Source organism: Onychomys torridus, chromosome 1, assembly GCF_903995425.1.
Source record: "Onychomys torridus chromosome 1, mOncTor1.1, whole genome shotgun sequence".
Taxonomy (NCBI): domain Eukaryota; kingdom Metazoa; phylum Chordata; class Mammalia; order Rodentia; family Cricetidae; genus Onychomys; species Onychomys torridus.
In genome coordinates, this window is record NC_050443.1 from 118,491,007 (window position 1) to 118,514,744 (window position 23,738).

A 23,738-nucleotide genomic window follows, 5' to 3' on the forward strand; every position below is an offset into this window, starting at 1 on the left:
AGCCACATCTCCTAATCCTTCCCAAGTAAGGATTACACCATCATGGACTAAATAATCAAATACATGGGCCAATGGGGGCTAATCTCCTTCAGACTACCATAGATGGGGATAAGATCAAAGAAAACATCAACTAGATTGGGCTTTCAATCCAGTGAAAACCTTTTTGCATTTTTTTTTTTGTTGAAGCATACTTTTCAAGTATCTTTTTAACTGATACATGAAAAGTATACATATTAAAGAGATGACATGCAATGTTTTGACACATGTCTATACTATATAATGTATAAATCATGTTAACCACATCTCTTTAAATACTATTTATTTGTGGTGAAATCTTTCAAAGCTCTTCAAACTTCCTGAAGTTCATACTACATGATGTTACATGTAGTTACCTTAATGTGGAATAACACAGAATTCCATACTCATCAAAATAACATTTCCCTCTACCCAATGAACTCTCTCTTCACTTCAATAAGCAACAGTGTAGCATTAACTACTATGAAACCAACCTTTTTAGATTCCATATGAATGAGATAATGCAGTGAAAATTCTTCCCCTGATGAGAACCACCCATGTCTAACCCCCTCCCCATAAGGTTCAAACAGCAAACAAAAGTGAGATTGAGTTCAAGTGCACCCCGGGGAACCAGTGAGCTCATGGAGCTTAGTTACAGAGCATGAGTGAGGGGTTGCTGGCAGGATTGTGGGTGACCATAAAACGTCTGTACTGGAAAGTCTGCACCCAATACAGATTCTTCCCTGATGGCTGCATGGATGGAGTCCTCTCTGTTAACCTTCCCCAGCCCATATACTCTAGCACCTCATGCAATTAGAGAAGAATTACATACAAATGGCTAGGAGGCATGCCTGCAAACTCAGGTGAGGGTCCAATGACCCTCCCTACACCATCCTTCTATGAGAGAATATCAATAATCCATAAGCCTAATCATAACAGACTCTTACCAGGAGGCAGCTGATCCAGGAAAAATGACAGCTGCTTAGCATGGAAAATGACATTCTACAATAGATCTCCAGTTCCATCCATGTTGTTGCTAATAACAGATTTTCATTCCTTATATGACTGAATAGTATTCCCTTGTGTGCTTATACCACATTTTATCTACTCATGAGATGGTAAACACGTTGTTTCCATTTCTTGATTATCGTGAGTAGTGCTATAAGGAAAATGGCCATGAAAATGTATTCTGAGCACAATGATTTTATTTCCTTTGGATATATACCCACAACAGAGTTGCTGGAACATATGATGGTTCTATCTTGAAGAATTTACATACTGTACATCATACCCCTACCAATCTGTAGTCCACCCTATAGTGGGAATGGTTCCCTTCTATTTGACATGCCTTTTGGTACTTACCACTTTCTTCTTTTAATTAGAGTCATTCTTAGTTGGGTGAGGTGATGTCCCTCTGTGGGTCTGATTTGAATTTTCTTAATGATTGTGTTGAGTTTTTTGTTTGTTTGTTTGTTTTGTTCATTTACCTGCTGACCATTAATACCCCTTCTTTTCATGTGTCTACTTAAATCTATTGCCTATTGTCTTAGTTGGGGTTACTATCAATGTGATAAAACACCATGACCAAAAGCAACTTGGGGAGCAAACGGTTTACACTTCCACATCACAGTTCATCTTTGAAGAAAGTCAGGACAGGAACTCAAACAGGGCAGAAGCCTAGAGGGAGGAGCTGGTGCAGAGGCCATGGAGGAGTGCTAGCTCCTCTCAGCTCGCTCAGACCACTTTCTTATAAAACCCAGAACCACTATCCCAGGGTTGAAGCCACCTACAATGGGCTGGCCCTCCCCGATCAATCACTAATTAAGAAAATGCTCCACAGGCTTGCCTACAGTATGATCTTATTGAGGCATTTTCTCATTTGAGGTTTCCTCCTCTCAGATGACTCTAACTTGTGTCAAGTTGACATAAAACCAGCCAGCACACCTATGTTTTAACCAGGCCTCCTTTGCTTTCTTCACTAGTTTTTGAGTTCCTTGATGTTCTGGATGTCAACTCCTTATCCTGATGTAAATAGTATGTATTGATTCCTTTCCTCATTGCTCCAAAAAATACTTCAGCAAAGCAACTTAAGGGAAAGGAACATGACTCTACAGTAGCTAGTATCTGAGCTGATGTCCATAGCTACTGATACCATTGAAGGCCATGCCAATGCCAGGGCTGCCACCTGGGGCCATGTTAGTGTCCAAAGGCCACAATGCCTGGGGGGGAGGGGGGAGTCATGCCAAACCAGGTGGCCTGCACTGCCACCTGGGGCCATGGTAACATTTGAGCCATGTCTGGGTCCATGCTCTACCACAGCCAGGGCCTGTATTAATGTCCATGGCCCATATTACCACCAAAAGCCACACAGATGTCCGGAGCCTAGGCTATAACCTGTGGTCATGTGTGATAGGAAATCACAACATGTCCACACAGTTGGGCTTGCCCAGCGGACCGCCTAATTATTTCCGGTTCAAAATAGCCATTTCCAGGTCAGAACATCTCGTGTGACTAGGACTCCGTGGCTTTACATGGTTGTGTAAAGCGCGTGCGGCCATGTAATCTACGCGCATGCGTGGAGTAGCCACATGCAGTCCTGTACGCATGCGCAGCCCACTCTTTAAAATGCCGGCGCCATTTTGCACAGGTCTCTCTCTCCTCTCCTCCTCTTCTCTCCTCTCCTCACTCACGTGTGTGCTTCACACAGGCCTGTCACGTCTCTTCCTATCCTATATTAATAAACAGCTCTTCTGTGGATTTGTCGTGTTCGGGACGTGTTCCTCGCGGGGTAAGAGCACCATAATAACTAACAACGTGGATGTCTGGGAGCCATGATGCCACCAGGACCATGCTGATCTGAGTGGCCTGCGCTGTCACTGGGCCTATGGTATTGTCCAGGCCAGGGCTGCTGCCTAGGATCATGTCTAGGTCCACGGCTCTACAGCAGCCAGGGTCTGAGTTGATGTCCCTGGCTCCTGTTGCCACCAAGGACTGTGTGATTGCCCGGGTCTGGTCAGCCACCTAACACCATGTTGGTGTCTGAAGGCCATGCAGCTACCAGGGCCATACTGACATGGGTAGCCTGTGCTGCCACCAGAGCCATGGTGATGCCTGGGCCCAGGTTGCTGCCAAGGGCCATGTCTGGGTCTGGAGTGCTGCTACAGCTGAGGTCTGTGTTGATGTCATGGCCTGTTGTAACTGACTGGTCACTGCACGGGTGTGTGGGTTCATGAGGATCCATGGGAAGAAGACTCAGAGGCATCTTAAGAATGAACATAGCCTTTCATGGCTACAGGGGGGCCCAGCCTTGAAGGACTGAAGCCTTTCCCTTCACCTAGGACATTTTTAATTACTCTCTATTACAGTTGAGCCAGTTAATTTCTGTAGCTTCAAAGCAAGATAAAAGGAGCTCCCAGAGACCAAATGCCAAATGCTAATTACTTGATTTCTCAGGTACCACAGTCTTCTGGGTTTCCTGAACCAAGTTTTGCATAGGCCTTTCATCCCTGGGGGACTCTGATCCTTGACTCTCAGACAAGATTCACATAGGGTGATAGGAGAAAGAAAAGGGAAGAGAAGCAAAAGTGTGGTTAAACACAGGAAGGAGTAGAGCTAGGTGCTGCTCTCTGGAGCCAGGCCAGGAGCTCAGCAGGAATGCACTACAAATTCCCCTTTCTTAAAAAAAAAAAAAAAAAAATCAGTTATCTCGAAGGTTATGCAGCCTTACAGTAAATATAGCCTTCTTTCTATCTATTTCTCTTATAATCTTACACAAGTAGACCAAAACACATCTTAAAGCCAATAAAGTTCCTATTGCTATAACAAGGGCAACACCTGCCAGATAAGAAGTCTATTAAAGTGATTCGTAAGATTGAATGAGACTATGGTATCTGCTAGATTCTCCATAATGTCCACTCCTGTCCTATCAGGTCACTCTTTTGCAAATGTTTCTTTAATTTCTTTCTGTAAATCTAAAACCATTTGAGAAGAATTAGGGTGACCCAACAAATGCATCCTAACCTTTTGCCAGTCATATTTGCTTTCATTGAATTTTAAGGGTGTGATACGATGACAAACTTTCCAGGCCCATTTTCATTTTACCTGCTGCATAGACTCTAAGGATGCGAGAATGGCATGCACACCTTGATGGTAACCAACAGCTCTCTAGTTAGACTTAGGATCCACTCAACAAGAAGGAAAAAGTGTCCGGCACTGGAAACCTAGCTAACCACTCAGTCCTAGTAAAGTTATCAGATGGTCATCTGTAGTTTTCTCTTTGGCACAGCAGCCATGCCTGAAACTACTGCTGTTTCAGCTACTGACTGCTGGTCGCAATCAGAGCCCCACTGCTCAGGCCAAGTCCTGGCGGGACTTCTCCTTCACAATGGAACTGCTTCTGCTACAGCCAAATGCAGTTTTTAACTAAGTCTCTATTGTTCTATTTACCAATAAAAACCTGGGAGTCAGATACTTGGTAAAAACCTTCTAGCTCAGAGAGACCAAGACACAAGCAACTGACCTTCCTCCTTAGCCAATAACTCAGCAAGAGAAAGCCTGTTCTGCTACCCCAAACCAAAAAAGACCACCAAACTCAAAGTCTCTCCCTACTACTTCCTTTGCATTTCTGTTTTCCAGATTCCCTCTAACTCACTCTAGCTACTTCCTGTCAACTAGTTGCTGGCTCCACCTCTTGACCCAAGGTTTTATTTAAATGATGCTCACAGTGTGATCCAATATCCCACAATAGTTATCAGAAGATATCTATACCCTCTACTTTACTAAGCCAGCATAATCACTAGCAGCAATCTGAAAAACATCAGTCCTTATACCCACATATAAATGTAGTTCTTCACCCCTCATCAGGGAAAGAAACTTCCCTTTGCAATAGACAGAAACCAAAACCTATCAAAGTGCAGAGTTGGGAGCCAATCCCAATGGCTACCTCTACAAAACACTCCTGCACCTAAGGCTCAGCAAACACTGCAGAAGGGAGGATGGAAAGATCATAAGAGCCAGAAGATCAAGGAGTTTGCTGTGAGATTGTGTCTCTTAGTAATATCAGAAGCTATACCCATGCAGTCTCACCAACATGATGGCCCAAACAGGAGCTGAACAAAGATGAAGCCAATAGACATGTTAAACTGGACAGGGGGGAAAGCCTGTGGGGCCTCAACTCTATACAAAGAACTATAAGCAACTGAGGAAAGCTGGAAATGGAAGAGGTGGTCTTCCCTGGGGAAGAGCACACTAATTGGTTGCCCAGTGCCTAACGGTCAGCTCTGAAAACATAAATCCAAGTAACATTATATGGACTGAGCAGGTTACACTTAGGAATATATATGTATATAATTTGTGCTTACAATAACATTGAAAGAAGAGACCATGAATTTGGAAAGTTGGGAGGAGCATATCGGAGGGTTTTGGAGGGAGGGAAGGAAGGGGGAAATATAAATATAGTATAGTATCAAAACTTTAAAAAGTACAAATAAATAGCAACAAAAGTTTTTAAATGATGGGAAATCTACTAAAAAGACATTAGGGATGTATTAGAAAGTATTGTCAAGTTTCCTATTTGTGACAATGCTACCAGAATAAAATATGGGAAGGTTCTTTGGGAAATTCATATGGATACTGAGGAATAGAGTCCTGACGTTGGCAGTTTTCAAATATCAATAGTTCAACTACTCTCGTAAGCAGTTAGAGGGATGGACGGTGAAGGAGGAGGGTAACTGAGAAGTGGATGGATAAGTAGAGTGATGCCTCCATTGAGGCAAACACATGCACAATCTCTTCCTCGAGAGTTAGTGTGCTTCTAACCAACATAACACAGCACTGATGGTGTGATGTTACTTCTGTGGTGACATTATATAAGGTTGTCTTATCCCACTGAAGCTAAAGATTCTATCACGAGAATCAAGCAAATGTCATCAACAGCCTGTGGAGAAAGCCATGGGCAGGAGCCAAGGACAATTTCCAGCCATCAGCCAACCAGAAAATAGAGGTCTCCATCCTATACCCTCGAGGAAATGAATCCTGCCAACAGACTGTGAAGTAGAATGAGCTATAAAAAAAAATTAACTATTGTTTGTTTGTTTGTTTGTTTGTTTGTTTGTTTGTTTGTTTAGCTGGGGACCGAACCCAGGGCCTTGTGCTTGCAAGGCAAGCACTCTACCACTGAGCTAAATCCCCAACCCGATTTATTGATTTATTTACTGACTTACTTAAAGTACTATTTATACTGCCTATTTGCCAAGCATGACTTCATGTGCTGCCTGGAACAAAATGACCTGGAGAAATAGCTAAAACAATGGGTCTTTGCCCTGAACAACCTACTGACTGCACATCTGTAAAATCCTGCTTGTTGGTCCACCTACCTTGTGGTCTTATAGTATAAAATGAGAGTACAAATGAGACCCAGCATCAAAGCCTTTCAGGAGCCGTCCTGGCTTCAGTCCACTGGTGACATCTCTCTTCCACTCTCATTGGTGTCACAGTGCTTATTCCAGAAAGAGTTCTGCAACAACTGAGCAAACTCAGAAACAACCTTCCCTGGAAGCCTCCATATGAGAACGTGGCTTTGTGAGACCCTGAAAGAGATCTAGCCACGCCTTTACTCTGGACCTCCTGAAATAGAGATGAGTATATACTGTTTTAAGGCAAAGTGTGTGGAAATTCCTCATACAATGTGGTAGTTTGAAGGTAACTGGCCCCCATAATATCATAGGGAGGGGCACTATTAGGAGGTGTGGCTTTGTTGGAGTAGGTATGGCCTTGTTGAAGTGTGTCACTGTGGGGGTGGGCTTTGAGGTCTCATATATATACACTCAAGCCATGCCCAGTGTCTCAGTTCACTTCCTGTTGCCTACGGATCAAGATGTAGAATTCTCATCTCCTTCTCTAGCACCATGTTTGCCTGCATGCCTCCATGTCCCACCATGATGATAATGGACTGAACCTCTGAACTGTAAGCCACCCAATTAAATGTTTTCCTTTATAAGAGTTATTGTGGTCATGGTGTCTCTTCACAGCAATAGAAACCCTAACTAAGACATACAGTAATAGCAAACTAATATTGATAATTGCAGAAATGGATGAACAGACAAATATAAAGTAATGTTAACTCTAGTGAACATATGTGATAGAAATCCATGCTCACCACACAATAGTGTGGTGATATATTGTGTACCCCAATAAAATTTGCCTGAAGATCAGAGGACAGAACAAGCCACTAGATTAAACATAGAGGCCAGACAGTGGTGGCACATACCTTTAATTCTAGCACTCAGGAGGCAGAGATCTGTCTGGATCTCTGTGAGTTAAAAGCCACCCTGGACTACAAGAGATTGACTCAAGTCTAGGAGAGGAAACACAGCCAGGCAGTGGTGGCACACACCTTTAATCCCAGTACTGGGAAGCACACATTCCATTAATCCCAGGAAGTGATGGCTGGGCGCAGGAAGGTATATAAGGCTTGAGGAGACGGGAACTAAAGCCTTTCGGCTGAGGAAGCTTTTCAGGCTGAGGAATCCTAGTGGTAAGAGGTGGCTTGTTCCTTTGTCTCTCTGCTCTTTCAGCATTTACTCCAATATTTGGCTCCAGGATTTATTACTATAAGACCATTTTAACAATTCATGTTACAGTATTGGTTCTGTTTGCGTATGTCTGAAAATTGTCCCTAATAACAAGTTCCTACTTGGTTTCAATTCAGAAAGATGAAAAGTTTCCAGATATGTGTATTTTACCTTTTTGTGTATGTTTTGGAGTCTTTCTGGAGCCTTGTTCTTGTTAGGCAAGTATTCTACCATCAACTTAGTTCCCTAGCCCATTGATAAGTTATAGGATAAGTTATAGGAGAGAAATCATCAACTCCAAGCATCTCTTTCTGTTTATAAGACCTATATCTGACAAAATTCTGTAGCTAGACATCTTACAACTATGCTGCAGATATCTTTATAATTTTGAAATGTTTTCACATTTTGTTATGCTTTGTTTGAATCTAAAGGTAGGTCAAGTGTTTATTATGACAAATTTTGGGTAGCTAATTCCCTTCACAGTGAGACCTGGGGGTGGGGAGTAAAGCTCAGTGGTTGAGCCTTTGCTTAGCATGCACAGACTTTGGGTTCAATACCCAGAATCACAATAAAGTAAATACATATATGGACCCTTTTTCAAATTTGCCTAAGGGCACCATAGGGCCCTGACATGCAGAGCCTTTTTTGTGGAAGTTTTGGGAGGTTTCAGTGTAATCAACCTGGTTCTTGAAAAGGGTAAGGTGACTGAAGCGTTTAACTAATTATTCTTTATCAATAAAAAAATCGGGAGTCAGATATTGAGGTAAGAACCTGAAAGATCAGAGAAGCAGGGCAGCAGCCACCAGTGACTTCCTACCTCTTCTGATCCTTCCTTCAAAGGAGCTGAGATCCTCTCAGCCCTGCCTTATTACTTCCTGTCTCCTGTCTGTCTACAGTCCTCCAAACCTCTAGGGTTAATTTTGGTCAGCTAGCTCCACCCTCTGACTCAAAGCAAGCTTTATCTTCAGAATGAAATCAAACTATCACACAACAGGTACCACCAGGAGGCCGGCACAACTGCAGTATCCTGACAACCCGCCCACACCCATCCTATGCCACCTAGTCCTCCCTCCAACCAGACAACACCAGGCCTCTTCTGGGGAGGGTTTAAAGAGAACTTTCCAAAAGGGTCGACTGTTGTCAGTTTATTTACACTTGAGACTTTAGAAGAAGTTATCTGAGTCCATGTTGCAAAAGTGCCCAGAGGGTCTGGAGAAATGGGTAAAAGAGAGCACCCATATGGCTGCTAGCAGTAGTCTGTAACCCCAGATCCAGAGGGTCGGTCACCCTCTGGCCTCTGCTGGCACTGCAAACATATAGTATTAAATCATTCCACTTGCCATTTGGGTTAACAGTTATAAACCTGGTCTAGAAGCAACCATCACCTCTGAATGGCAGATAATAATACATAGGGTTACAGACCAAAACTTTTTTTTTTTTTTTTTTGTGGAGCTGAGGATCAAACCCAGGGCCTTGTGCTTGCTAGGCAAGCACTCTACCACTGAGCTAAATCCCCAACCCCTAAAACTTTCTTTTTAATGGAATAGTTTGCTAAATTGCGTCTTCTAAAAACTCAACTCTATGAAAGGGACATAACAGTGCAGGCAAAATACCTCTACACATAAAATAAAAAAAAATCTAAGAGAAGAGAAAAAAGTGCCTGGGGCACCAAAGGTAAAGAGGGAAAATAAGAGTCCTCATCCACAAATTCTCATCTTGGGCAGTGGCCACCACTTCCAACTTTCTATGCATTCTTCTAGGGACTATCCTGAGGATGGTCTCTCCACTTCTTCCTTTGGACAGAAAGGATAACCAGGAGACAGGACGACAACTCTGAGGAGTCCGTTCTTTCCTGCAGCCTTGGAGGATCCTGATCAAACTCCTGTCTCAGGCCTGCTAAGTTATGGCACCAGCCCACCTTTGTTTTTATAGATCACATGATACCTTCAGGCTATGTTCTCTATATATACTATATAATCTTAACATATCATGGACTATAGGGGTCCAGCCCTTCGATAGTCCCCTCCCAGGGTCCAGGAAGAATCTACAACCAGCTGATAATTAATCTTTGATGAGAAGAAATGAACCTGTGTACATGAAACTCCTTAGTCCATTCACTTTATTATCTGTGTCAGTTCTCTCTCTACAAGCTTACACTTTGCTCTCATTTTTAGCTCCTTTCTTGCCCAATTTTTCTTTGCATTTATCTGTTGTCCCCTCTAAGTTCTATCTTAATTCCTTCATCTTAATTCTGTCCCTTCTAGGTTCTCATCCATCTAGTTCTTTCCCCTATCAGCTCCTCTCCCATCTCCTTCTCTCTCATCTGGCTCTTCCCCACCTGGCTCTTCCTCATCTTCCATCTCGTTCCTCTAGTACTCTCTTCTAGCCCTTCAATCTAGTTCTTCCCCATCTCAGTTTGTTCCTCTCAAGTTCTTACCCATCTAGTTCTTCCATTTTCTTTTCTCTTCTCTGTCCTCCAGTGTCCTGGAAGTCCTGGTGTATATACACTCACAAGCAGTATTCCCTTAGCAGTGCAAAGCCAGGCTTCCAGGTCAAGCGGAGGGGTGATAAGAATCACGTAGAGATAGCTGGGTGGTGGTGGCACACGCCTTTAATCCCAGCACTTGGGAGGCAGAAGCAGGCGGATCTCTGTGAGTTCGAGGCCAGCCTGGTCTACAGAGTTCCAGGACAGGCTCCAAAAGCTACACAGAGAAACCCTGTCTCAAGGAAGAAAAAAAAAAGAATCACATAGAAAGGCAATAACCATAAATTATCATTTGCAACCCCAAAAGGAAGTGACCAATGGGGAAATGAATTAACTAAAGGCTAAATTCGGGTAATATCTAAGAAAAGGGATCATATGTGCTCAACTATAGTCTTAACTGTGATTAGTAGAAAATGTTAAGCTGGGCGGTGGTGGAGCACACCTTTAATCCCAGCACTTGGGAGGCAGAGCCAGGCGGATCTCTGTGAGTTCGAGGCCAGCCTGGTCTACCAAGTGAGTTCCAGGAAAGGCACAAAGCTACGCAGAGAAACCCTGTCTTGAAAAACAAAAACAAAACAAAACAAAACAAAAAAAAGAAAACGTTAAGAATCTATAAGTTTCTAGGTCAATGGGAGAAAGTAAAACTGCCTTCTTTTTTCCTGTGGCTCCTATCTGTCCAAGCTATCTATTGTTTTTCTGCAGGGTGGGGGAAAGTGTACTTGGTCACTAGGCAACCTGTGTACAGCTACATGCCTCTGGTGATAGTTAAAGGGAGATCTGGAACTAGAGGTAAGATTTGGGAAAGAAGGAAGTTAAGCTTAATTGGCACATCCACCAGGCCTTCTCAAACGAGTAGTCTGGACACTTAAGTCTGTTCTTAGAGAGTACAGAGGTATCTCTGATAAGGTACTTTCCTCTTTCTGGGGATGGTCCTGGCCAAATGTTGCAAATGACTAATTACAGGGAGGCTTGAACTGGGGTTCTGGCTAAGCATAGCTGTCAGCAAAGAAGGTTATCTAAATAATCCTTTAGTAGAGGGGAAATGGTGCCCAATAAATGATGGAAAAGCTACAATAGCACACAAGAAACTCATAGCAGGAAACGGCTGATAATCAAAAGCCAAATATCACCAAGGCTCCTTGAACCTTAGCTTGACCTCTGGAAGGCCCTTGGCTTCTTCCAGGTATTAGCTTTGTCATCATCAGCTGAAATCCTACTTGTATATTTTTGGGGCTTACAGCACTAACACAGGGGAGTTAAGGTGAAGTCGCAGGGTACACACAGCTTCTGCCTACAGAGCCTTGCCCTTCCAATGGTATGCACCAAAAGGTGGAATGGTCGGAGGGCCTTGAGGAGTGGGGGTGCTTTGCTTGACATCTCAACCATAGCTTACTGCTCCACTATACCCATGAGAAAACTGAAGCTAGGTCACATGACCTATCAGTAGTCAGGAATGGAATATTTCCTGCCCTCTTCATTGGCTTTATCAAAATGTTAGTGGGGAGGCTGGAAACCTGAGCCAACTAAATGCCTCGATCTTTTAAAAAAATTAGTTTATTATTGTAAGTGTGGTGGGGGTGAGGGTGCAATCGCACCCATGTGGAAGTCAAGGACAACTCTGTGGAATCATTTCTCAACTTTTACCTTTACATGGGTCCCAGGAATTGAACTCTTTGCATTTGGCCCCACTGGCCCCGCCTCTCTCAGGACCAGTCCTTCCCCCAACAACCCTTATTCCCCAATCGATTCCCCAATCGCCTGCCGGCCCTCCCACCTCCTCCCCAAGGGACGCTATCCGCCACTTCTACTCTTTTCTCTTAAGTCACCGCCCCTTAGGCCCCAACACCCGGATGGCCGCTAGGGCTTGTCTAGCGGGAGGCGGCTTCCCTAGACGTGTTCGAATAGGTGGCCCCAGGAGTTGGGGCGGGGCCTCGGGTCGAGCGTGTCCGGGCTGACCGGAGGAGCTAGTTGCGGCTGGCAGGGTGATTGATTGCCCGTGGGTGTTGCACAGCCCCGAGCTTCAGGGCAGGACATGAGTTCCAGGACCGCCCCGCGGCTGATGACGCTCCAGAGACACCTGGGCTGGCCACAGGTAAGGAGTTGGCCTGTACCCTCAGAATTCCTGTCTCAGGTGTAAGGAGACAGGGAGGGAGCCAGGTGTGGGAGGTTGGGGGTGGGGTTGCTCCTAGGAAACCCAATGAGCCAGGGCGCAGGAGAGCTGGGTTCTGGGAAGCTAAGGCCACTGAGCCGCAGAAACTGAAGGGCTCATACAAAGGAGAGAGGGTAGTGCCCAGGTAGGGGCAATGGAGGGCACAGGTCAGCTTTGTTTAGCACTTGGCACCTCATCCTGCAACTCAGCAATTCGGCCTGCCTCGGGGCAATAGGGCTGTTTGCTCTCCTCACAAGTGAATCGAAGACCCAGTTGGGCCTGTACGCACAGGCTCCACGGTGATCACGCTGACTCTCTCCGCTCAGACCGCCGACATGGCTATGGAGAGCAGCCCACTGACTACTCATGTACTAGACACTGCCTCAGGGCTCCCTGCCCAAGGCCTCTGCCTCCGTTTGTCACGCCTGGAGACCCCTGGCCAGCAGTGGATAGAGCTGAGGACAAGGTAGGAAGCAGTTTCTGGGCTGGGGTCTGTGAGTACCAGCTCCAGCAGCAGGGTCCTTCCTGGGTCCCACTTGGGGAAGATCTTAGGCAGCGGTATTGAGGTGGAATGGTGTGACCAGGGGAACACCGAGTGGGATTGAGTCTGGTGTGGACACTGGGGCAGGAAGGCAGAACTGACCACTGCCCTGTTGAGCCCTGTGATTCCTTTTCCTCATCTGAGATAACAAGGATGGTGACGATAACTTTTTCACCAGATAACACACACCTGGGACAAGGTCATGGAATGTCTGAGACAGCTTTATAGGGTCCTTGCCTGTCATATGCAGCCCAGTGGGCCTGCTGGGAGGACAGCCAACTAGAAATAATGGTAGAAAATAAAGGCCTCAATCACCTTGTGCCAGACTGAATGCCAAGCACTGTATTTCTCTTCTCTCTTCTCAGAAGCTGGGAACTAGTAGTGTAATTAACCTCGTTTACAGAAGGGAGATGAGCTAATAGGCATGAGGTAAAAGCTAAGGCTCCACTCTGGTCCTTCATGAGCCAGGCTCAGGCCCTGGCCCTGGCCATGCCCCTCGAACATGCTCTGCTGGGAGCCGTGATCTTCCTGTTTCAGGGTTAGCCAGACAAGGCTTGTGAGTAGTGGCCTTGAGAGCAGGTTCTATTTGAGGGAGACTGGTTCACCCATCTCCTCCCTTCTGACCTGCCCGTGTGACAAGGTGTGGCTCATCCCTCCTACTTCCATCTTTCACAAAAGCTGGAGAGGTTTACCTTTTGTTTCTCTGCCTTAAAATTCCCTAAATAGGCAGTGTGACGCTATCCTTGGACATTGTTCCCCCATCTGTGCTCCATGTGGGAAATGTGAGAATCATCTGAGCTTGTGAATCAGGAAAGCTAGGGAAGGAGGTTTCTCAGCTCTTCTCTCCACTTCGTCTCTTCGCAGCTACACAAACCTGGATGGTCGCTGTCCTGGGCTCCTGACACCAGGCCAGATAAAGCCAGGCACCTATAAGCTGTCCTTCGACACAGAGCGCTACTGGAAAGAGAGGGGTCAGGAGAGCTTTTACCCATATGTAGAGGTGAGGGCCATGGGTGGGCGGAGCAGCTGGGCCCTGACTCACTTTGACCACAACCAGGTCCTGCAGCCAGGCCTCCTCCAGGCCAGGGACAGCCTGGGTGGCAGCAAGTGTGCTCTCAGGAGGTATCCAGGGACCTGAGGCACCATTACACTTCATGATGACACACTGAGCTGCCCCTGGATCAGGTGGGTGAGAGGGAGACACCAGGCTGAAAGTGTCTCATCTTGTCTCATCTTCCTTTGTAGACAGGTTCTCATCTGAGCCCAGACTCCAGAGCACTGGGTGTGTTACTTCTGCATTACTGATACAACTTAAGGGCAAATTATTTATTTGGGTTCGTAATTTCAGCCCATGATTGCTCGGCTCCATGCACTCACCATGGCGGTGGGAGCATATGGACCAGGAGAGCTGTCAACTCATGGTAGACAAGAAGCAGAAACGAACACAAAGAAAGACACAGATCCCTAGGACACTACTCAGGGACCTTCCTCCAGTGGGGCCCCCTCCAAGTTTCAGTACCTACTAAAGATGTCATCCCATGATGAATCCAGTTAATCACAAGAGATTAACCAGTTGATTAGATCAGAGCCCTCAGGATCAAATCACTTCCCCAAAGCCCACCAACCAGCAACCAAGACCACTACATCTTCTGTTGGAAACACTTTTCAAACCATAACATCAGCTTTACCTAAGTGTCTCCCATTTCTAAGCAGCCACCAAAGCACCTCTTGCTCATCTGGAAGGCCCAGGGGCTGTTGCAGGAAGGACTCACCATCTTTAGTGTCTTCAAGTACCTTCTCTTCTTCTCATAGGTTGTTTTCACTATTGCAAAGGAGGCCCAGAAGTTCCATGTACCTCTGCTGCTGAGCCCATGGTCCTACACCACCTACCGGGGGAGTTAGAGTGATGTGTTACCTGAGGAAAGCCATCTATCCGCCTGTGCCTTTCCCTGACTTAGCCACCCACACACGTCAATGGCATGGGCTTTGTCGCCATCAAGAGACATGAAGTTGCTGCTTGCTGAAGAGATTTAGCTGCCCTGGAGTTTTCTAGTGGGCGGCTGTGAGTTGGGTGTCAATAAAGTGAGTTCCAACACCTGTAAATCAGAACCTATCATTGGGACAAGGACAATCAGCCAGAGATCTGCTAGCACTGCCCCTGCTCCAAGTATCTTACTTTCTTCTCCTGTTACTGTGATAAAATACTCTGACAAAAGCGATTTGAGAAAGGGTTTGAAAGGGTTTATTCTGGCTCCGGTCAAGTTACAGTTCTTTGAGGTAGGGAAGTCACAGTGAAGGAAGGCTGAGTGACAGAGCTGGCCACATTGTGGCTGCAGTCAAGAAGCAGAGAGCAATGCTAGGCAGTGGTGGCAAGTGCCTTTAGTCCCAGTGCTTGGGAGGCAAAGGGAGTTCAAGGTCAACCTGGTCTTCAGAGGAATTTCAAGACAACCCGGACTACACAGAGAAACCCTGTCTGGGAAAACCAAAGGAGGAGGAGGAGGACGAGGAAAAAGAGGAGGAGGAGGAGAGCAATGCACTGCGGATACTCAACAGCTCTCCCCACTTCATACAGTTCAGGATCCCCTGCCCAGGGATTGGTCCTACCCACAATTAATATGTGTCTTTCCACATCAGTTAACATCAGCTAGCCCCCACAGACATGCCCAGAGGCCCTTCTCAGGTCATTATAAGTTTTGTCAAGTTGACAACATCACACCGGATGATGAAGGAGGCCTCTGAGAAGAGGCCACTGAAGTCACAGGCAGAATGTAGAGGTGGGCATGGTACAAACAGGAAGCAGGCCACAAGCGAGGCTCTATGAAGAGCCCTGCATATGACTGGATACATACATCTGTCTGATCACAGCCATCCCTAGGGGTTTGATTCCACATTGTTCAGGGCCGACAGTTTTACCTCAGATGTGCAAATAGTAGTAGGCCTGTAGGGACAGGGCAGTGTCAGGAAGGGAAGGACTGTAGCAGGAATCTTAACAGGTCTTATAAAATCAAACCTGAGGCCAGTTATTGGGGTGAATGCTAGAAGATCAGAGAAGCAGAACAAGCCACAGCTACCTCACTTCGCCAGTTCCCCAGCTGGTCTTGTTTCCTCAGACTGCAAGCTTCTGTGTCCTCATCCCAATGGCTCTCAGCTGAACTGCTGCTCGAAAGCCTGAATGCTAAACCAGCCAAATGCTGAACCAGCCAAATGCTGAACCAGCCAAATGCTTCTAGTTTCTGGTCTTCACACCTTATATATCTGTCTCTTTCTGCCCCCACTCCCTAGGATTAAAGGCATTGTGTCTCCATGCTGGCTGTATCCTTGAACACACAGAGATCCACCTAGCTCTGCCTCCCAAGTGCTGGGATTAAAGGCGTGCACCAACACCACTGCCCAGCTTCTGCTATGGCTTGCTCTGACCCATTTTCTAGCCACCATTTTTGGCTCTGTTTCTAGTGGCTGTCTGTTCTCTGACCCAAGATAAATTTATTAGGGTGCACAATATTTTGGGGAATACAGTACCACCACATTTTCCCTTTTTTGTCTAAAATTTAAAAAAGGTTATAACTAATACAAGAAAAATCATAACCAATAAGTATATACAATATACACAGTCAAGATTACATTAATGATGTCTAGTCCATTAACATAACAGATTCAGGCAAAAAAAACTCCATTATATATAACAATGTCCAGTCCAGTAACATTTGATAAACTCGACAAAAAATTTTCATTACTTATTTAAAACAAGTAGTTCCTTTTTTAAAAGTTGATTCCATAATCTCCCTTTTTATCTTATCATATCCATATTCTCTCTTTTCTTTTCATAATAGATTCAATAATCTACCTTTTATCATCTTCCTCTTTCTCTTTTTAGAGTAGATTCAATCATCTACCCGTTTATCCTAGTTTATCCTATTATTTCTTTATCTTTTTTTCTCAGAGTAGATTCAGTGATCTACCTCATATCTATATTCTCCTTTTTCTTTTTTAAACAAAAACTCTATTTTTGGGTTAATTGTCAAGTCCTGTATCATTTGTCCAGCCACTGCATAATGAGAAAGTGCAGGGCTTGTCACAAGTCCTTGTTCAAGTAGACTGTCAGGCTGGATCATCTCAGCTTGCCATCTCGAAATTGTCTCTGAACAAGCAGTGGTAAACTCTTTGTCTCAGGTAACAGCATCACCGCAGTCACCAACACAATGAGAAGGAGCCAGCAACTCGGAGCAGCAGCCGCTGCCTCCATGGTCCCACCAACACTGTTTGTGGCTGGGCCCAGGTGAAGCTTCTTCTTAGCAAGCCTCCTAGGCTGGCCTCAAACTCAGGAGTCCATCTGGGTCTGGGCACTGTGTCGGACATGCTGTGGCCCACTAAGATTTAGGTTCCACTCCTTTTGGGGGCAGGGAGAAAGGAATGAGCCCAGCCGCATGTGCAAATAAAGTAAATGTTCCTTAACAGTTTACAGACCAGTGCTAACACCTTTGTATACGCTCATTCATGGAGCTCACAGAGAGGACGAACTTAGAGAAGAACTGGCCTGCATGAACTAGTGGTTCTATGCCAGACACTTCTCAGGGAGAATGCCCAGGCTGCCCTCAAACTCACAGAGACCCACCTGCTTCTGCCTCCCAAGTGCTGAGATCAAGGCGTGCGCCACCACACCTGGCCTCAAGCTACATCTTACCCCTTTTCCCTAGAGGGCACAGCCTCTCCTGACTCCTCAGTGACTTTGCGTCTTCTCTAAGGCCTGCCTTGGGAAGGACCCAGATCATCTTGATCTATCCCAAGAGCAAGATCTGAGGTGACAGTGCTGATGCTAACATTCGAGTCCCATCCTGGCCCCACACTAGGGTCTCTGATCCCCACTCTGGAAAAAGCACCCTCTTTGCTTGCTTGCTTGCTTGCTTGCTTGCTTGCTTGCTTGCTTGCTTGCTTGCTTTTTGAGACAGAGTCTCACTGTGTAGCTCTGGCTGGCCTTGAACTCACAGAGAACTTCCTGCCTCTGACTCCCAAATGCTAGGATTAAATGCACCACCACACCCCCAGCCCTATGTACCTTTTTAAAGGGGTGAATTTCAATGGGTAGAAAAAGGTTTGATGAATTGATATGTGTGGAGCACTTGGAGCCTGGACAGACTCTGAGGAAATGCTCAAAATGCTCCTTTTTCTCAGTCATGGCTTGGAAGCCAACAGTTAAAGGGTGTGTAAGGATAAGCTTTAATAAAACTTGGAGGCTCAGCTCTGGTTCTCACCCTTCCTATGCCCAGACCCCCAAGAATGAGCTAAGCATCATGGACATCCCTAAGAAACATATATACAGCAGATGGCCCTACTTTTTGTGGACAGGTACCAGCATCTGAGGGACAGGTACAATGAGAGAACCAGGGCCCAAACTGGCATGTTGAGAGCTGAGAGGCTGGGGCTGTTTGGGCAGCATGGATCCTGGAAACCAATGGAAGATATTGCTTGTATCCAGAACCCTTAAAAATGAGGGTGATGGAATGTCTAGACATGGCCCCAAATATGGGACTCCACTCCACAGAATTAAAGGTGTATTTAAGCCATCCTTTGAGGTTGTTGCTCTTGGTAAATCCTTTGGCAGACACTGGGCAAAGCACAGACTGAGCACCACCTCAGGAAAAACTACTTCCCACTTTCTCTCCTATCAGGTTCAGTGTAACTGGATTTGTGTTGAGGTCTTTGATCCACTTGAACTTGAGTGTTGTGTAGGGTGATTAGATATGGATCTATTTGCATTTTCCTACATGCCGCCATCCAGTTATGCCAGCACCATTTGTTGAAGATGCTTTCTTTTTTCCATTGTATGTTTTTGGCTTCTTTGTCAAAAATCTGGTGTTCATAGGTATGTGGATTTATGTCAGGGTCTTCAATTCCATTGATCCATGTGTCAGTTTTTATGCCAATACCAAGCTGTTTTTATTACAGTAGCTCTATAGTAGAGCTTGAGGTCGGGGATTGTGATGCCTCCAGAAGTTGCTTTATTATACAGGATTCTTTTAGCTATCCTGGGTTTTTTGTTTTTCCATATGAAGTTGAGTATTGTTCTTTATAAGTCTGTGAAGAATTGTGTTGGGATTTTGATGGGGATTGCATTGAATCTGTAGATTGCTTTTAGTAAGATTGCCATTTTTACTATGTTAATCCTGCCTATTCATGAACATGGGAGGTCTTTCCATCTTCTGATATCTTCTTTGGTTTCTTTCTTCAAAGACTTAAAGTTCTTGTTATATGGGTCTTTCACTTATTTCATATTTTATATTATTTGTGGATGTTGTAAAGGGTGTTCTTTCTCTGATTTCTTTCTCAGCCAGTTTATCATTTGTATATAAAAGGGATACTGATTTTTTTAGTTAATCTTGTATCCTGCCACATTACTGAAGATGTTTACCAGCTTTAGGAGTTCTCTGGTAGAATTTTTGAGGTCACTTATGTGTACTATCATATCATCTGCAAATAGTGAAAGTTTGCCTTCTTCCTTTCCAATTTGTATCCCCTTGGTCTATTTTTGGTATCTTATTGCTCTAGCTAGAACTTCTAGTACTATTAAATAGATATGGAGAGAATGAATGGACAGCCTTAGTGGATCGCTTTGAGTTTAATTTGATGTTGGCTGTTGGCTTGCTATATATTGCTTTTATTGTGTTTAAGTATGTTCCTTGTATCCCTGATCTCTCCAAGGCTTTTATCATGAAGAAGTGTTGAATTTTGTCAAAGGCTTTTTCAGTATCTAATGAGATGATCATATGGGGTTTTTTTCTTTCCGTTTGTTTATTTTATTTATTTATTTATTTTTGGTTTTTCTTTTTTTTTAAGATTTATTTATTTATTATTTATACAGCATATATGACTGCAGGCCAGAAGAGGGCACCGGATCTCATTACAAATGGTTGTGAGCCACCATGTGGTTGCTGGAAATTGAACTCAGGACCTCTGGAAGAGCAGTCAGTGTGCTTATCCTCTGAGCCATCTCTCCAGCCCCTATTTTTGGTTTTTCAAGACAGGGTTTCTCTGTGTAGCTTTGCGCCTTTCCTGGAACTCACTTGGTAGCCCAGGCTGGCCTCAAACTCACAGAGATCTGCCTGGCTCTGCCTCCCGAGTGCTGGGATTAAAGGCGTGTGCCACCACCACCTGGCTTCAGTTTGTTTAATATGATAGATTGCTTTGATAGATTTTTGTATGTTGAACCATCCCTGCATCTCCGGGATGAGGCCTACTTGATCATGGTGGATGATTTTCTTGATATGTTCTTGGATGCGGTTTGCCAGTATGTTATTGAGTATTTTTACATCAATGTTCATAAGAGAGATACCCTTTAACTGTTGGCTTCCAAGCCATGGCTGAGAAAAAGGTACATTTTGAGCATTTCCTCAGAGTCTGGCCAGGCTCCAAGTGCTCCACACATTTCAATTCATCAAATGAAAGATTGCTCTCTCTTTGCTGCATCTTTGTGTAGTTTGGGTATCAGGGTAACTGTAGCCTCATAAAAAGAGTCTGGTAATGTTCCTTCTGTTTCTATTGTGTGGAACAATTTGATGAGTGTTGGTATTAGCTCTTCTTTGAAATTCTGGTAGAATTCTGCACTGAAACCATCTGGCCCTGGGCTTTTGTTTGTTTGTTTGTTTGTTTGTTTGTTTGTTTTGGTTGGGAGACTTTTGATGACTGCTTCTATTTCCATGGGTGTTACAGGTCTACTTAAATTGTTTATCTGGTCTTGATTTAATTTGGGTATGTGGTACCTATCCAGAGCATTGTCCATTTTTTTTAGATTTTTCCAATTTTGTGGAGTACAGGTTTTTGAAGTATGACTTAATGATTCTCTGGATTTCCTCAGTGTCTGTTGTTATGTCCCCCTCTTCATTTCTAATATTACTAATTTGGAAATTCTCTCTTTGCCTTTTGGTTAGTTTGGATAAGGGTTTGTCTATCTTGGTGATTTTCTCCAAGAACCAACTCTCTGTTTCATTGACTCTTTGCAGTGTTCTCTTTGTTTCTATTTTGTTGATTCAGCCCTGAGTTTGATTATTTCCTGCCATCTACTCCTCCTGGGTGAGATTGCTTCTTTTTGTTCTAGAGCTTTCAGGTGTGAAAGCTTTCACTGGTGTGAAATTTCTCCAAATTTTTATGTAGGCATTTAGTGCTATAAACTTTCCTCTTAGCACTGCTTTCATAGTGTCCCATAAGTTTGGGCATGTTGTGCATTCATGTTCATTGAATTCTAGAAAGTCTTTAATTTCTTTATTTCTTCCTTGATCCAGTGGTGGTTCTGCTCAGCACGGTTCAATTTCCCTGAGTTTGTAGGCTTTCTGTAATTTGTGTTGTTGTTGAATTCTAACTTTAAGCCACCGTGATCCAATAAGATACAGGGGGTTATTCCAATTTTTTTCTATCTCTTGAGATTTGCTTTGTGTCCAAGTATGTGGTCAATTTTAGAGAAAGTTCCATGAGGTGCTGAAAAGAAGGTGTACTCTTTTGTGTTTGGGTGAAATGTTCTGTAGATAGATGTCTGTTAAGTCCATTTGAATCATAAAATCTGTTAGTTCCCTTGTTTCTCTGTTAAGTTTCTATCTGGCAGACCTGTCCATTGGTGAGAGTGGGGTGTTGAAGTCTCCCACTATTAGCATGTGGGGTTTGATGTGAGTTAAGCTTTAGTAATGTTTCTTTTGCAAATGTGAATGCCCTTGTATTTGGGGACATACATGTTCAGAATTGAGACTTCATCTTGATGGATTTTTCCTGTGATGAATATGAAATATCCTTCTCCATCTCTTTTGATGAATTTTAGTTTGAAGTCCATTTTGTTACATATTAGGATAGCTACACCAGCTTGCTTCTTAGGTCTATTTAATTGGAAAATCTTTTCCCAACCTTCAGTCTGAGATAACATCTGTCTCTGAAGTTGAGGTATGTTTCTTGTATACAGCAGAAGAATGGATCCTATTTTCATATCCATTCCAAGCACAGCCTTTGTATAAACAAAAGGTTTACCAGGTTTGGGGCGAGGGAGTTAACCAGGTAGGAAAGTTTTTTTTTAATTTTATAAAAATCTTATAAGATAGAGATTTAAAATTTTGCATAAAAGTCTTACAAGCTGGGGGAGATTAAAAGATCTAAATTGGCCAGGTGGTGGTGGCACATGCCTGTAATCCCAGCAGAGGCAGAGCCAGGTGGATCCCTGGTCTATAGAGCTAGTTCAGGACAGGCTCCAAAGCTCCAGAGAAACCATGTCTCAAAAAACAAAAAACAAAACAAAACAAAAAATCTAAATTGCTTGTCATAAAAAGCTTTACAGTTTTTAAATAATATTTAATGTTTCTTTCAGAGTGAGGGAGGGACAGACTGGGACACAGTGGGGAGCAGAACCATAAGCACACCACAACAGGCAAACCTGTAAGCCATGGCAGGAAAGAGGCCAGCATCAGGCACCAGCCCACATGCCAGACTGAGTGATTCTGGGAGTTGCAGGCCAAAGCCTCTGGGGCCGCTCTGCCCCTTCACTTCAGCCCTGCGCACCTGCCTCTCAGTAGAGGTGTAAAGGAAAACAGGCAAGGCCCTCAGAAACCACACATTTAGCATATCACAGTCTGGAGCCCGGTAGGAAGAAGCAGAACCCTGAGGAAAAGAGGACCAGGTCCTAGGAAAGAAGCAAGGCCTGGGGAGGGATAGCCGGCCTGATAGCGGCAGGAGAGGGCCCTAAGGAGGTAAGGGGGGCCTACAGGAGAAGATGGGGTCCAAGGGAGAAGGTGAGGCTCCAAAGAAGGAGAAGGGGTAGGGGCTTGGAAGTGGACCCCTGTGGGAAAAGTCAGGCCCTAGAGGGAGGAAGCAAGATCCTGGAGACGGAAGATACTGGTGGAGGGATGTACTGGACATTATATTTATAAATCGTCACGTGTTGAGAAGCTGGCTCTGGAAGTGGGGTTGACTCCTTCTCTCATTTAAAGATCCATGTCTGTCTCAGAGTGTCCTCCAAGGGATGGATGGGCTGGCTCCCCTGATTGACAGGAAGGGAAGAGAACAGCAAAGAGAGTTCAAGAGTTTAAAAGAAAAAGGTGAAAACAACACTGTGCCCTTGAGAACAGCTGGAAGATAACATCCAACAGATGTTATCATTGTTTATCAAAAGTTCCTGCTGTGGGAAGAAGAAGCTGGAAGCTCCCCCAGGGAAGCTTGCCCTCAAAGCTCAGGGAGAAGCAGTTCAACTGTGACTTCCTGGGCTCCTGATTTGATAATCTCAGTCCTCAATTATCTCTGTCCTCATTTGTTCTTTTAATTGGAAACCTTTCCTGAGGGGACATTCTGCTCTGCCCAGCACTGCTCTATTGGGAAACTCCAACTGTTTGCCTTAAAAGGGCTTCTCTAGTCAGTTTCCACTTTAATGATCTCTCTCTCTCTCTCTCTCTCTCTCTCTCTCTCTCTCTCTCTCTCTCTGTCTCACTCACTACTTATTGCTTAATAATCTTGTTATTCAAAACTGGAAATTTGGTTTTCATAGATCATTCTCTGGATCATATAAAACGAGAGAGAATGGCAACCGTCTACTTGGGTGACATTTGCTGCCATGGTGTGGGGCCCACTGCAGCTCTAGCTGGACATACACACATGTCAAAATAACTCTTATTTGCTCCCCCACACTACAGCTGGGGTTTGTCCGATGATTTTCAGTTATGACTGTGGATAAGTTACATTACTTTACAAAATATCAGGCAAAGGAGGCAGAGGGACCTGGCTCAATATTCTTCCAGAAAGATCTGTTGGATTTGGTGGGGCTGAGGGCAGCCAGTCCACATCAGTACTTTGAGAGAGTTGACGAGGGCCACATTATTGAGCTAGATGTCATTATAGTTTGAGATACAAGTAATCTTGGATTGCATCAATGGATTGCTTCCTCTTACTTTATGGACCGAAGTCTTTCCCCACAGTTCAAGCCCACATCTCAATATCTTCATCTTCTCGCCATGCCTG

General features: G+C 44.5%; 1 protein-coding gene across 1 annotated transcript; it reads left to right on the forward strand.

The window, feature by feature from the left end:
- Positions 1-12,038: 12,038 nt before the first annotated feature.
- LOC118580184 (5-hydroxyisourate hydrolase) lies at positions 12,039-14,860 on the forward strand. The gene is made up of 4 exons (XM_036181927.1): positions 12,039-12,163; positions 12,547-12,686; positions 13,626-13,761; positions 14,574-14,860. The coding sequence occupies exons 1-4, from the start codon at positions 12,104-12,106 to the stop codon at positions 14,661-14,663; spliced, it is 426 nt and encodes a 141-aa protein (XP_036037820.1). The 5' UTR covers positions 12,039-12,103; the 3' UTR covers positions 14,664-14,860.
- Positions 14,861-23,738: the final 8,878 nt, after the last annotated feature.

Bases quoted from the DNA above. Each gene is read 5' to 3' on its own strand.
- LOC118580184 (XM_036181927.1), top strand. From the start codon at position 12,104: ATGAGTTCCAGGACCGCCCCGCGGCTGATGACGCTCCAGAGACACCTG. The intron at 12,164-12,546 runs GTAAGGAGTTGG...CTCTCCGCTCAG, and splicing joins GACACCTGGGCTGGCCACAG to ACCGCCGACATGGCTATGGA. The intron at 12,687-13,625 runs GTAGGAAGCAGT...GTCTCTTCGCAG, and splicing joins TGGATAGAGCTGAGGACAAG to CTACACAAACCTGGATGGTC.